General features: G+C 47.3%; 3 protein-coding genes across 3 annotated transcripts; 1 reads left to right on the forward strand and 2 right to left on the reverse strand.

The window, feature by feature from the left end:
• Positions 1 to 556: 556 nt before the first annotated feature.
• Positions 557 to 3,677, reverse strand: F5891DRAFT_980629 (uncharacterized protein; the record flags this gene model as incomplete). The annotated part of the gene is made up of 7 exons (XM_041377022.1): positions 557 to 833; positions 1,215 to 2,826; positions 2,875 to 2,931; positions 2,996 to 3,046; positions 3,096 to 3,199; positions 3,253 to 3,557; positions 3,585 to 3,677. 7 exons carry the CDS (start codon positions 3,675 to 3,677, stop codon positions 557 to 559), a joined length of 2,499 nt encoding a protein of 832 aa, XP_041225589.1.
• Positions 3,678 to 4,591: 914 nt separating this feature from the next.
• Positions 4,592 to 5,296, reverse strand: F5891DRAFT_980630 (uncharacterized protein; the record flags this gene model as incomplete). Its single annotated transcript, XM_041377023.1, has 4 exons — positions 4,592 to 4,726; positions 4,763 to 4,955; positions 5,060 to 5,097; positions 5,174 to 5,296. The coding sequence occupies 4 exons, from the start codon at positions 5,294 to 5,296 to the stop codon at positions 4,592 to 4,594; spliced, it is 489 nt and encodes a 162-aa protein (XP_041225590.1).
• Positions 5,297 to 5,491: 195 nt separating this feature from the next.
• On the forward strand, positions 5,492 to 7,152 carry F5891DRAFT_952747 (uncharacterized protein; the record flags this gene model as incomplete). The annotated part of the gene is made up of 3 exons (XM_041375130.1): positions 5,492 to 6,170; positions 6,250 to 6,739; positions 6,795 to 7,152. 3 exons carry the CDS (start codon positions 5,492 to 5,494, stop codon positions 7,150 to 7,152), a joined length of 1,527 nt encoding a protein of 508 aa, XP_041225591.1.
• Between the last annotated feature and the right edge of the window lie 6,144 nt (positions 7,153 to 13,296).

A 13,296-nucleotide genomic window follows, 5' to 3' on the forward strand; every position in this document is an offset into this window, starting at 1 on the left:
GGACGGTCGATGCTTCCATCGATTGTAGTAAAGGTCAGTGATTCTTTTTCTTTCCCTTCAATTTGTTTATTGATCTACAACCACAGCAGAAGAAAAATCTGCCCAGTATGTCCAAGTCAGCACCTGGGACATCGGCCACGTCATCACCAAAACACTCATGGGATTGTGATCTGTGCTTGCAAGCAGGAGTGCCTTGTCTGCCTGGAATCGGAAAATGCACTAAGAGGCCCATTGGTGCATGTGCCTGCTGCCACCAGAGCAAGCTGAGATGCAGGCCACCTACAGACACCGTTGTGAACCCTCCTGCCGCCACCACCAGCCAACCAGAGCCAACAAACAAAAACATCACTTGGTCAAAATCTCGGGCTTGGCCAGTCTCCTCCACCAGGACGAGGGCAGGTACACAGGCCTCAGCGGTCAGGGATGAATCTGTATTAATCGAGACGTCATCTGCTGGTGGTCAAGCAGGTAAATATAATTTACTATTGATATCCATCCTATATCCTAACTAACCATAACAAGATACTCAGGAGGCATCTCCAAATATCACTGATGCTCAAACACCAAACTCCGCAGACGACGAATCAACGGCTGTTGATGGTGACCCCATGCGCAGGCCGGACAGATCCTCCACGGTGCCGATGCTCACCCAACCCATCCCACCCTCTCCTACAGCCAATATATCACTTCCCGCAGCTAGTACGGACCAAATGGTTACCACAACCTCCTCTCGGGCATCAGCACCTCCCGGTATAGCTATCACAATGAGCCCCTCGTCACTAGGTTGGTCTTCATCTTTTCCAGGTGCACCGGCTGGCACCAATGTACCTGGCCTATCTGATTCTCATCATCAACCTTGCACCCAGCAATAAAGTAGGAAGGCCATGCTTAATATTGAAGGTTTAATGTTGTACAATAGGTGTCAAATGGTCTACATACATTTACATTAATGCTGAAATGTACCATATTGTATTGCAAGTTCTTGAATGAATCAATACAATGACTGATTTCATATGGTTTACCACGAGGAGATTTGGAAATGTGTAACCGAAGGTAAGCAAGCATCAAAGTTCAATATGTAATACATAGTCATGCAATTGAGTACAGTCAAGATCACATTTATTGTGACACTCAAACGAGCACATTTCGGCCGGCCAATACATGGGAACCACCAACAAATCAGTGTTGTACAACACTATTCGTGGTCAGCATACCTGCTGGGCAACCTTCTTTGTCTAACTGCCTGTTTCCTAGGAGGTTCTGGCAGTTCATCTACTCTCCGTCGTTTGACGCCTTTACCCTGTTCTGGTCTCAGCATCAGATCTGCACCCGTCCCTCCTGAACGATCATCTATATGTTGGCAATTCGAGGATACAGCTGTATTTGCGTTCTGACAAGTATTGTTGGCTGCTCTGAATGTGTGAACTTCAGCTGGTGTCAATGTCGTTCCGGATGTCTTTTCGGAAGTCTTCCTATCCCTCAGCGGTAGCATACTGGGTGTCTCATCCAGGGTACCATTTTGACCATGAATCATCCTGACAGTATCTGCGACAGGAGCCTGTGAATGCTGTTTATCCACGAAGTGATCAAGGAGAACATGTTTGCCTGTGGCAGTTGGACGATGACTGCTGGTGCCAAGCAGTTTTCCGGCTGGCCGAGGTCTTGGCCGAGATCTCTCTACAGGTAGATTGTTTGGTACTGGTGTCACTAAGGCACCTGTTGGAGATCCTTCATGTATTGCAACCATTGCTGAGGTGGATGTCAATGACTTAGACTTCTCCGGATGCCCCAGCCGGGGTGGTGGCTTGGGTACAAGTATGTGAGGTTGTGGGACGATGTTATTGTGTGGTGGCATAGAATTTTGTTTGGCCGTGATAGGACCGATGGTCAATGCATTCTGAAAGATATGCTTTTGATTTACTTGCTTCAACCAGCCGGCCAGGCCAGGCCAAGGACGTGGTTTTTGCAATGGCATCACTAGATTTCTCGTAGCTCCACCCTTTGCATCTCCAAGGTTCTTTGGTAAACATTGGTTGTGAGGCGATGATGAGCTTGCATTAATGTCCGGGGTTGACTCAGCACCGGTTCTGGGTCTCTTCCCACCCCTGATGTGCTGGATTTTTTCTGCCTGGCCAATCACCATCATTGCCGTTGGAGAGATAGATATCGGAGGATAAGTCACATCACTCTCGTCGGTCTGTGGTAAACGAGTCCTGATTCCTCTCTTCACTAATGGCCTTGGTTGTATTGAATCATCGGACTCTGGCTCCTTTCTACAGGAGATGGAGGCAACCCTCGCCTTCATATGACCATTGCCTTTCCATCCAGCATTTTGGCTCGATTGGCTGTCAATGTCAATGATTGGACCGATGGGAGAGTTACAACATGACCCAGTGGTTGCTCTCTGTCTTGCAAGACACTTTGACTTTTGACGTGGTGGAAGGCGTGCATCATCATTGTCCTCAGAAGACTCCTCGTCTGTATTCTGGTTGCCAGTGCTCCTTGCTCTTGATTTGCGTGTCCTAGACCATTGTAATGGCTGATGGCTTCTAGCTCGATCATTCGACCTCTGAGTTGGTTTCCTAACAGGAGAGTGTATGTTTCCATCTGAGTCCACCCATCCCTTGAATTCAAATGTGGTGTCAGTTGTGTGTTTCTGCCTCTGATGCCAGAATTGAAGAAGCATTTGAGCCTCAGCCTTCTTCAGCTTGGACGGATCTTTTATTCTTGTTGCCTCAGGGAGATATTTACTCTTGATGAATTCTTCTTGCTGCGATATAATCGTCGCCCACGGAACGGGAACTTTCACCTTCTGGCAACAATGTCCTGTTCACAATGTCAGTTTGGCCGAAGCATGTCCATCATCGAGCTTACGGTAATGTATTGTCATGAAGTCACGAATAAGATCCTTTGTGGTTTGAAGATCAAGGCCTTGATTGTCCAGGATGATTGGCATGCCCTCATTATCCAATTCAAAGTGAAACAGCTGTCAAACCTGCCTGTGTCTTTCCACGGATCACCCGATCGTCGGTCCCTTCCTGCATATCTGGTGGGTTACACTCAGCATGCATCCTGGCAGACCAACAATCACTTACTGAACTGTTCCTCTGCATATGGATTCCATTCTTCCAATATAACTTGCCAATCCTTCGTGTCCATGAATCGTTCACCGCCGCCAATTTTGTCGTTAAAATCATGGCTGCATTGGATATCAGTGTGAATATATAACTGAGCATGACCTTCTGTACTCACCCTCCAATCATTAGCTTTCTGTCTTGTTCCTTCCATGCTGATACCACAAATATTCTCATTCCGGCTTGCCTGTACATCTCTGTTGCAAAATACTTTATCAATGATTCACCCTTTGTCTTCGCAATATTGGTTTGTATATCTGCTGGCGGACCTTCCTGTGACCATGCCAATGTGGTCGCTTCAGCCTCCTTTAACTCATCGGAGGTAAGACCTTGCATAATTTTGGTGACAACACGTTGGTAATGTTTCATCATTCCCTTTTCCCCCAGCTTCATCCCAGTCTGCTCCTGGATGATGGTTTTTACCTTGGCCTTTCATTGTTGTTTGATCACCTCTCGAGCTGTCCATTTTCGGCCATACTTGATGAGATGCTTTCGAACGCGCTGCTTGCGTGCACCATTATTGTAGAACCATTGCTTGTACATCTGGCATGCATGGTAACTGAGGAGTGTTTAAAGACGGCCGAGTGACATACATATTTGCGACACTTCAGTGCATCCTTGTCCATCTTCAGGGCCAGAAGATGAGCTTCCTTGACAGCAGCATTCAGTACTGCATGGCATTGTGGGTACAACAATTCAGATGGTCATTCTGAACAATGTGTTGGGTCTTGCAGAACCTAGCTGCTATTCGACCCTAAAGGATTTCTGGACCGGGCTCAGGCTCAGAGGAGAGGAAATATCATAAACTGTGCTGAATACTCAGACTCATAGTAAAACTGGTAAAAAGATGACTTGATTATGTAAGCTAAGGTGCAAACATAACTATAGGTAAAACAGCCTCTGCAAGCCCAGCCAGGAATCAGTCCCTACAGTGTTCTCCACCTTTGCAAGAGTTCCATTGCTCCAGGTGTGATTGCAGGGCAAGCCGTTCATTCTCATTCAATGTGATCTGCTTGTTGTCACCTGTCTGAGTCCTCTGTCAAGCCATTTTGCAATGAGGAATCTTTCTGATGAAGTGCTGGTAGTACGCAACAGAGGACGAATGTGGTACAGATTTAGTACAGATTTATTCTTGTTATCCAAACACATGAATATGTCATCATGTCCTGATCTATGTCATACTTCTCATTGGTCCGACCGAAATTGCTTTCCGTAAATATTGGTTTCAACCTATTATTGTTGACTAGCATTTCTAACAAACATTAAATATGAAGAGGCCAATGGTGTTCAATAATCCTCAGCCACCAAGTTCCAGCAGTGGTGCAAACACCTCAGCCCCGAGATTAATACTATTTTGAACGAGCCTCTCTTGCTAAAACATCTTCAGTTATCTCTTCCTCCACCTTGTTGATTAATGTGAGATGTTGCATGATACTTGCAATTGTACCATCATTGGTTCATGACATCCTCTGTAACATCCACTTTGAGCTACTTTTGCGAGTGACAGAACTCATTGCCCCAGGTCCTCGAAGGATATCCTTGTATATAATCTTTCGGCCAGAAGCATTGGTATAAAACCATTCCAGGTATAACTGTTGTAAATGTCATCTCAGATGATCGTTGATTACATGAACAAATTCAGACACCCATTTCCACTGTTTCAATTTCCATTGATGCATATGAGGTGCGAGAGGTTGTACATGCTCTGTTACCTCCATCAATACATTCTTGCGCACGGCGCCTGTAGCAGGGTTCCAGTCATCCAGATGAGTTTCAAGGGCAAGGACTTCGAATTCATTCAGAGGTATCTGATTGGTGACTCTAGTGAATTGTCGGATGTAAGGCATGAGTCAAAAAGCAATTTCAATGATGTGATGCAAGTTGGTGGTGATGTTCATGCAGGGAGGATGTCAAGTCAAAATGACGTTGCCATGTCAAATTTGAGCTGTCGGAATATCATTATCTAATAGAATAGCAGGTAAATAATAATGTTATTATCACACAAATTGTAATGCCCTAGTATAGGCTACCATCCTCACCTTATTTACTCTCCACATGGGAAAATCTATAGTAAAGGAATGGACACCACAGAAGAGTGTCAGGGTTGTAGTATGGAAAAGCAGAAACACTAACAGAGGGGACAAAGGCCGGTGGGTCGACATTGCATGCAACCAACGCTCCAAGCAAAAGCAAGAAACACCGAGCAAATCAACACCCCACCGATAACAAAGCATCTTATACAGTGGTGGAGACAAACAATATGATATGGGTGCTATGCATGTCCCGGCTCCAGCGCTGCCAAAGTCCCTGGTAAGATAATCCCACAGTGTGTCACAGTATTGCATCCTAACATGCAAATGGAGAGCCAGAATGACTATCTTCGGCAGTGGCAACTGCGCACTGAGGAGTATCTCATACTGCTACTAGACAGAGAAGCACCACCCATCGGCCGTGCATGTGTCATCTGTGAGCAGGCTGGTGTCTTCAGGTATCATTGTTGCTTGGGAGAACCATTTTATTGCTCCAACTGCTGCCGGACTGCGCACAGAAGATTGCCATTTCATCACATTTCTGAATGGAATGGAACATACTTTGAGGAGTCCTCCCTAACAAAGGCTGGCCTAGAATTTTATCTTGGCCACGGCGGCGAGCCATGCCTGAGCGATCCAGACATTCTCACTGGTGATGTCTTTGACTGGGTTGAGACAGATGATCAGATTGACCCAGACGACATACCCCCCGAGACTGTTATGACATGGGTTTCTGATACGAAGGCCACAACGATAGTAGACAAGACTGGGATACACTTGCTCATCTTGAGGTACTGTCAATGCCCGAACTCTCTCAGTCCAGATAGGCAGCTCTTTCAGATGGGTATGTTCCCAGCATCCTTCACCCACCCAAAGACAGCCTTTACGTTTGCGGGATTGGACAACTATCTCCTTGACAATCTGGAATGCGGGACATCGGCCATGAATCATTTTAGCAAGTTGAGACGAATGGCATCCAGTGTTTTCCCTCATATCATTCCAGTAAGTCTAAAGTCTCTTTCGGCCGACACATTATCAGGTACATGATGAGAATGCTCAATGATTTGTTCAGGACCATTATTGAGAAATGATGAGAGTTTCGAGACAATGGCGGCAGCTAAAGTCTCTGAAATGGAATGGCTTTGGGCATGAAGTACAAAAACCAAAATCGGGGGAACTGGCCCTGTTTTGCGCCACATGCCCACAGCCAGGGATTAATATGACTCTCCCGGAAACAGATTCGGCCAGCCGAGATCCTAATAACACTTGGTTATATACCCAATCGTTAGTCATGGATGGCAATTTCAAGGCTGAACATTTGCATATGGCAAATCCCAATGATGAAGTTTGGTTAATGGATGGTCAGGGCTTCATGGTGGGCAAAGACCAATACAAACTTCATCTTGACCAGGCCAAGGACCACATTGAACAGTCGGACTGTAACAATCACAAGGCAGTCAATCTAGCCAATGCATCCAGGCACAAACTTGAAGCAACTGGAATTGATGGTTGTGCATGTGCCCAGCACGGCTGCTTTGTTCCTCACTCAATGGTAGATTTCCAAAAGGGAGAACGGTGGGTGGCATGAACACAATGTTAATTAGTTTATTTAACATCATTTCTACCACAGGCAAATGAATATGGATTATGCGCTTTGCCAAGCACTGAATTATAATACTGCCGGAATCACATGTGCTCTGACCTTTTACAATGTTAACTGTCAATACAATAAGAATCTCAGGAGCCAAGTAGGCCAAAGTCCCTATTTAGGGATGCCAGTCGATATCAACATCACACCAGGAATCGGCCTGTGGCACGTTTATGGACATCAAGAAAGCTGTGTTGTACGCTACGCATCCAATTTCATTCCTGGTGCTGCGAGAATCAATGGAGAGATAATGGAAACATTGTGGTCGCCCCTGAATATTATCTCACCATCGGCCTGTGGCATGTCGACTCCTCACCGAAAGGAGTGCTTGGATTACTAGATGAATGGAGCCCATTCAGTAACATTTTCCGACTTAGTCAGACAGCCAAAGGTTGAGATTCTGCCCAGGTAACCGGGCCATCCAAGTGGGCCCACAGTACAGAAATCACCGACACTGGCAGTTGGGCTGAGGTGTGAGGTCCATAGAGATGAGTGGGCCCAAAATGTGTGACCGGGTGGGCCTGCATGCTTGAGGGTGAGAATGGGCCAGGTGGATTTGCGAAAATTTTGACAGGATGGGCCCAGCCCGCATGTATGCGTATATATGGGCTCAGGAAACAGGGCAATGGATGGGCCCAAAATGTGTGACCAGGTGGGCCTGCATGCTTAAGGGTGAGAATGGGCCAGGCGGATTTGCGAAAATTTTGACAGATGGGCCCAGCCTGCATGTATGCGTACATATGGGCTTGGGAAACAGGGCAACAGATGGGCCCAAAATGTGTGACCGGCTGGGCCTGCATGCCTAAGGGTGAGAATAAGCCAGGCGGATTTGCGAAAATTGTGACGGATGGGCCCAGCTTGTAGGCATGCTCGGGAACAAGGGTAATGGATGGGCCCAAAATGTGCGATCGGGTAGGCCTGCAATGCCCGAGGATAGGCCCAGCGAATTGCATGTAATGTTGAAAATCACGAGGGATGGGCCCACCGTGGATTTCATATCAGAAAAGGCAAATTGGCCCAGTGCATATGCAGATGTGGTCTTGGAAACAGTGACAGTGTGTTAGGGGGTTTGGCATCAGGGACTTCCGAGGGTCTGTCCGAGGTGTCAGGGGTCCTGCCTGAGCCTCGAGGTCCATAGGTACATATAGCTAGAGCATGTCAGTAGTCATCCTTTGCCCATTCCAGTTGTCCTGTTCCTTCTGTCTGGTCTGAGTGCCACCTATCCAACGGATGGGCCCAGTCCACTGTGTTTGGACTCAGAAAAGGCAACCAATGGGCCCAGTCCCCCATGGGTAAAATAACTTCGAGTGGAGTCTCGGGGAAGGCTATGGATGGGCCCAGAACATGCTTATTTGCTTGCGAAAATGGTGGCTGATGGGCTGAATGTGCTTGGAAGGGACTCAGGAATAGACCCTTCCACCCATGAGCGTGGAATTGGAAAGGGCGACGGATGGGCCCAGCACTCATCGTATATAGCCGAGAATGGTGGAGCCCGTAGATTTGGTCTCGGTGAAGGCGACGGGTGGACTCAACTTGTGTGTATTCCCGAGAATGGTGACGGATGTGTGCAGCATGTATGTTGCATGATGGAAAGGGGCTACAGATGGACCATCTGTCATCCCTTGCAATGGCAATGATTTCTGGGCCCATTGGGCAAAGATAACAAATTGGTCGGGTGGCAGACAGAACCTTCATGTAGTTTGTGCTCGGCCAGAGCGGCAGATAGGCAAAGATCCTTACCGACCCTGGGTTCTGACGACATCCCAATGATAGGTCCGCCAGGCACTTCTGACATCCTATTTGCGCCTTGGCAGGAATATAGTGTATCGTACGTGGGGCTGACGCCATTTGATGGGCCATTAACATTCACTGGGCCGTCCGAGATGCCCTTCATTAACGAAGAGTTGGCATTGCCAGACCTGTCTGATATCCTGTTTGCACAAGGGCCAATTATGCTTCCTCTGTCCCGCTCATACGTCCGCTGGGCCATTGATTTATAATCAGCTAGGGCGCCATCAATGGAACCTCGGACTGTCAGAGACATTGCTCTTGATGCCTTCCTCTATTTATAATGTTTGCTGTCTGGAATGCATCAGGATGTCCGAGCGATCTTTTGCACAAGACTACGATCTCCGGCTAGAAGTCAACACAGCCGACGATGTCCTTATTATGCGATTGATGCATCGGACACAAACCACATGGGTGAGAAGTGGGTTAAGGCTTGTTGCGGTTGCAGACAGCGGTGCAAAGGCAATGTACGGATCGGCCCAGAGAGTGCTGATACGGAGGGGCCCAACTGGCCCAGCCCATACACATTCATAGCGCGGATCGGTCCAATGCAGAAGTATCTGGTGCAACCGGTTGTTCTGAACCTAGTGCATAGAAACTCTATATGCAGATCGGCCCAGTGCACAAGCACCCGGAGGAGCCCAACTGGTCATTCTGGTACTAATTCGGCATGCGGATCAGGCCCAGTGGGTAAATTGTAGGCCCAGTATGTGTGTATCCTGATTTGGGCAACTTCCGGAAGGCTCAAGCGACACGATGTGCCACCCATTGATATTGCATTGCGGCAGGGAAAATGGAAGGGCCCAGCTAGTCGTTTTGAGCACAATCAATGAGTTTAGTTAATGCATATACATTGATGCTCGGGACATGTTGATGGATGCGCTCAGTCAGTAATATAATATATCAGCAAAGCAAGTAAGTAATGCATTCAGGTCTCGTTGGGGCTTGGGAATGTTGGGGCCGGAACATGAACATGCTGTTTTGGACTCTAAGTAGTCAGCATCATACCTTGGTAGTTTAAAATCTCGGCAAAATATAATCGAGCACCAGTGGTCCCGGATGTTGATGGCGACGTGGGCCTTTACAAAGGTGACTCCGAATGCGAACTCCCAAATGGATATGTCTCATTATAAACAGAAATTTTCAGCACTGTATCAGTATTAAATAGATTGGTTGTCGCTATTCAGAACTGCACCGTGATGACTGGTTCCGGAAGCTAGTACAATCAGACAACCACATATCAGGTCATCACCACTTGGTATGGTGGGTGATCACAATCAGTTCCAGATGCACCTTCTGTGTATGATGCTAAATCATGTCGGATATATGCAGGCGCCGTCTGGCCAGTATCACGGTGATTCACGGAACCAAGAGGGTACTCCTATTGCCCGACTCATGCTTTCGTCCACTGGACTCCTGGATGCACTTGCCGGTACAATAATCTCATGTGAAGATGATTTGCGCATGCTCAGGTCCCAACTTTTAGTTAGAATGAAGCAATACTATGATTTGACAAAGATCTGATAACAATACCACATACACAATTTGCATGGACTCAACTTATTGAACTCGGATACAAATGCAGCACCAGGCTGAACATGCAATATTCTAACAGTACACAGTCCTCTGGAATATCTACAGTACATGTGGGGGTCCCACAATCAGATCTATCCTATATAACTAGTGACTATTTAAAGTTGTCATAACGTCGTCCATCTATTTTAGGGATTCCAAAGATTTCCACCGGGCATCAGATTCGTTGAGCCATTGCTCTAACTCGTCCAACCACTGAAGCAGGTTGGTCTCAACTGAACCCACTCTGACCTCCAACGGGTCTACCCGCTCATTGGCGGCAAGGAGATCCAACCTCCAACCGAGGTCCTGGATGCCCTGCAATATGTCTCTTGTGGTGGGCTCTGGTTCCAGCAGGTTGGTGGGCGCAGGTGATTGCCAGTGTTCCGGCTGTATTTGAGCCTGACCCGGTGTAGGGATTCATTTCTGGCTGGGCTTGTAGAGACTGTTTTTACCTTACCTTATGTTGGCACTTTTGTAGCTTACATAAGCAAGCAATCTTTTCACCAGTTACCAGTATGAGTCTGAGAGATCAGCAGTTTTCTATTATATTTCTTCTTCTCTGAGCCTTGAGCCTGGTCCAGAAACCCTTTAGGGTTGAATAGCAGCTAGGTTCTGCAAGACCCAACACATTGTTCATACTCACCAATCATCCCCCAAATTCACCTATTATCCCACCACAGTCATTAATTACCAGCTTCTCCCACAATTCTCACTTTTCAGCATCTTGTCCTCCTCCCCAGCGCATTGATAAGCATTTTTCCCACGCGTTTTTCGAGCGGATCTCTCGCAAACTTAGGGTCGTATTCCCCTCGTCCGTACGATCATTTTTCGCCCTGGCTCATCGAAATTGGAGCAGTAGTTGTGGAGATATCGAGTTTTTGGTGTTTTTGAGAAGTTGAGGGGAGATAAGGGTTTTCTGGGTGCTCTAAGGCCTGTCTCATTTAGCTCTTTTGGCAATTTACCATCCCCCAGTGGCTCTGTCAATTGCCCCAATCAGCTTCTTGATAGGACCAGTCCTTGTTGCCCTGCACCCTACCCCTTCCTCCTCCTCTCTCTTGCACCTCCGCACTTTTTCGCACTTTCACCAGCCCATTTCGCATCAGAATCGCATCTACCCTATATCCGTTTTGAAGCCCTCGTTCATGGCTTTCATTCGCGCATATCCGCGCCTTCGCGCGCTCAGCCGTTCGCTCGCTATCCGCATTTGCGCGTTCCCCTCTGTTCTTTCGCCCCATTTTTTGTGTTTTCTTTATATCTCGTCGCCCCGTGATCGCGCGCCCATCGCCTTAGGCGCGTTCTGACCGCATTTCTCCGCTCTTTCTATCCATCCGATCAGATTTCCGATACGCCCGCACGCGCCCTCGCTATCCGCACTTCTCGCAATTTCCGCCCTTTTCCACCATTTCCCTCGTTTCTCACTCAGTTCTCCACCAAACCTAGTCAACCCTATACTCATTTCGAAGCCCTTGTTCGCCTCTTTCTATCTGTCTACTCCCCATCGTCATCCATGCAACCATCATCGCATTTCTTTCACTTTAGCATCACTGCTCCTCCAGTACTAAAAGCAAAGTCTGGAGGATATTGTTTTATTGCATTGCCTGACTCTCACTCACTGGCGCAGTTTACCTGGCATACGCGTCAAGGAAACAAAAGATGTTTGAGGACCCCCAGGTTAGTTTACTTAAGTTTAGCTTAGCTTTGGTTTATATAGGTAGATGACTGGGGACAGTCATGATTCAAAGTCCCCATGAGATGTAGGGATTCATTTCTGGCTGGGCTGGTAGAGACTGTTTTTACCTTACCTTATGTTGGCACTTTTGTAGCTTACATAATCAAGCAATCTTTTCACCAGTTACCAGTATGAGTCTGAGTGCTCAGCAGTTTTCTATGATATTTCCTCTCCTCTGAGCCTTAAGCCTAGTCCAGAAACCCTTTAGGATCGAATAGCATAGTGCCTCGGAAGTCCGGTCCCGAACCTAGGTTCGAACTCGAACCTTTGCAGACTGGACCATTGGTTCAGTCACAGGTCTGGTATTTCTGCTGGACCGAACCCCCTAATAGGTCCGAGGTCCGGTATTTTCCTGGAGCACGTGAACCGGTCCAGACGCGTCCAGGACCGGTTTGAACCTGATGTATTTTTATCCAACTTAGATTCTCAAACCGGCAACGAAGCCTCATGTTTTTGGTAAGGTTTTCTGTTTAAGCATTGTGCTTGCCCGTCACTTTACTGTCTTCCCCCCCTTCTAGCCTACTTGCAGTAACTACATTGCCCTCATCCATGTTCTTCTCTTGGTCTCTTCAGCAATGCGACTTATCAAGGTGCCAGTACATTCACAACACGTTCACTGTTTGTCGTTGCTAACTTCTAATGCCATTTATTTCAGGACATACTGTCCACACTTTTGATTCACCACACTGCTGTTCTGGCATTTGTTCACACTCCGGCGTTTTCTGGTGTGGAATGTTCGTGTATCAGGGCTTTATGGTGCGCAATCATTTTGAATTTAGTTACAATATACTTACTTGTTGTATAAGATGGCCATTTTCACTCCCTGCTACCGCTACTGCTGCCACCATGTCCTCCGCACATCGTGTTGATGGTTCAGCTGAAAGATGCTAGTGAGATTGATTGGTACAATGATTGCAGGATTACCTTGCCATCCAGGGATCCGCAGTTGCGTCCGAGCGTGCATTTTCAAGCGGCAGCATTACTGGGACCGCACGTCGCAGCTGTTTGCAGCCAGCAACATTCGAGGCTCTCCAGTTGCTCAAGAGCGCATACTGTCAAGGCCACATTTCTGCAACATCCCAGGCTGAGTTTGCTGCTCCTTATGATAACTGCGTTGTCGTCGAGGAAGAGTTTTAGTAGTTATTTGTACTAGCAGGTTTTGTTCTCATTTTTTGTTAATTTTAATTTTTTTTGCAATTTAAACAACGGTTCGAGAGTTCGAACGTGTTCTGAACCTGAACTGAACCCTTCCGAACGCGTTCGAAGGCGTCCGGTCCAAGGTTCGGCCACCATGCCTGAACCTGACCAATGGTCAAGTTCAGGGTTCGCAGACATAGGGCCATGAACCTGACCGAACCGGACTTCGGAGGCACTAGAATAGCAGCTAGGTTC

Source organism: Suillus fuscotomentosus (genome assembly GCF_016647785.1).
Source record: "Suillus fuscotomentosus strain FC203 chromosome Unknown F5891scaffold_29, whole genome shotgun sequence".
Lineage (NCBI taxonomy): Eukaryota > Fungi > Basidiomycota > Agaricomycetes > Boletales > Suillaceae > Suillus > Suillus fuscotomentosus.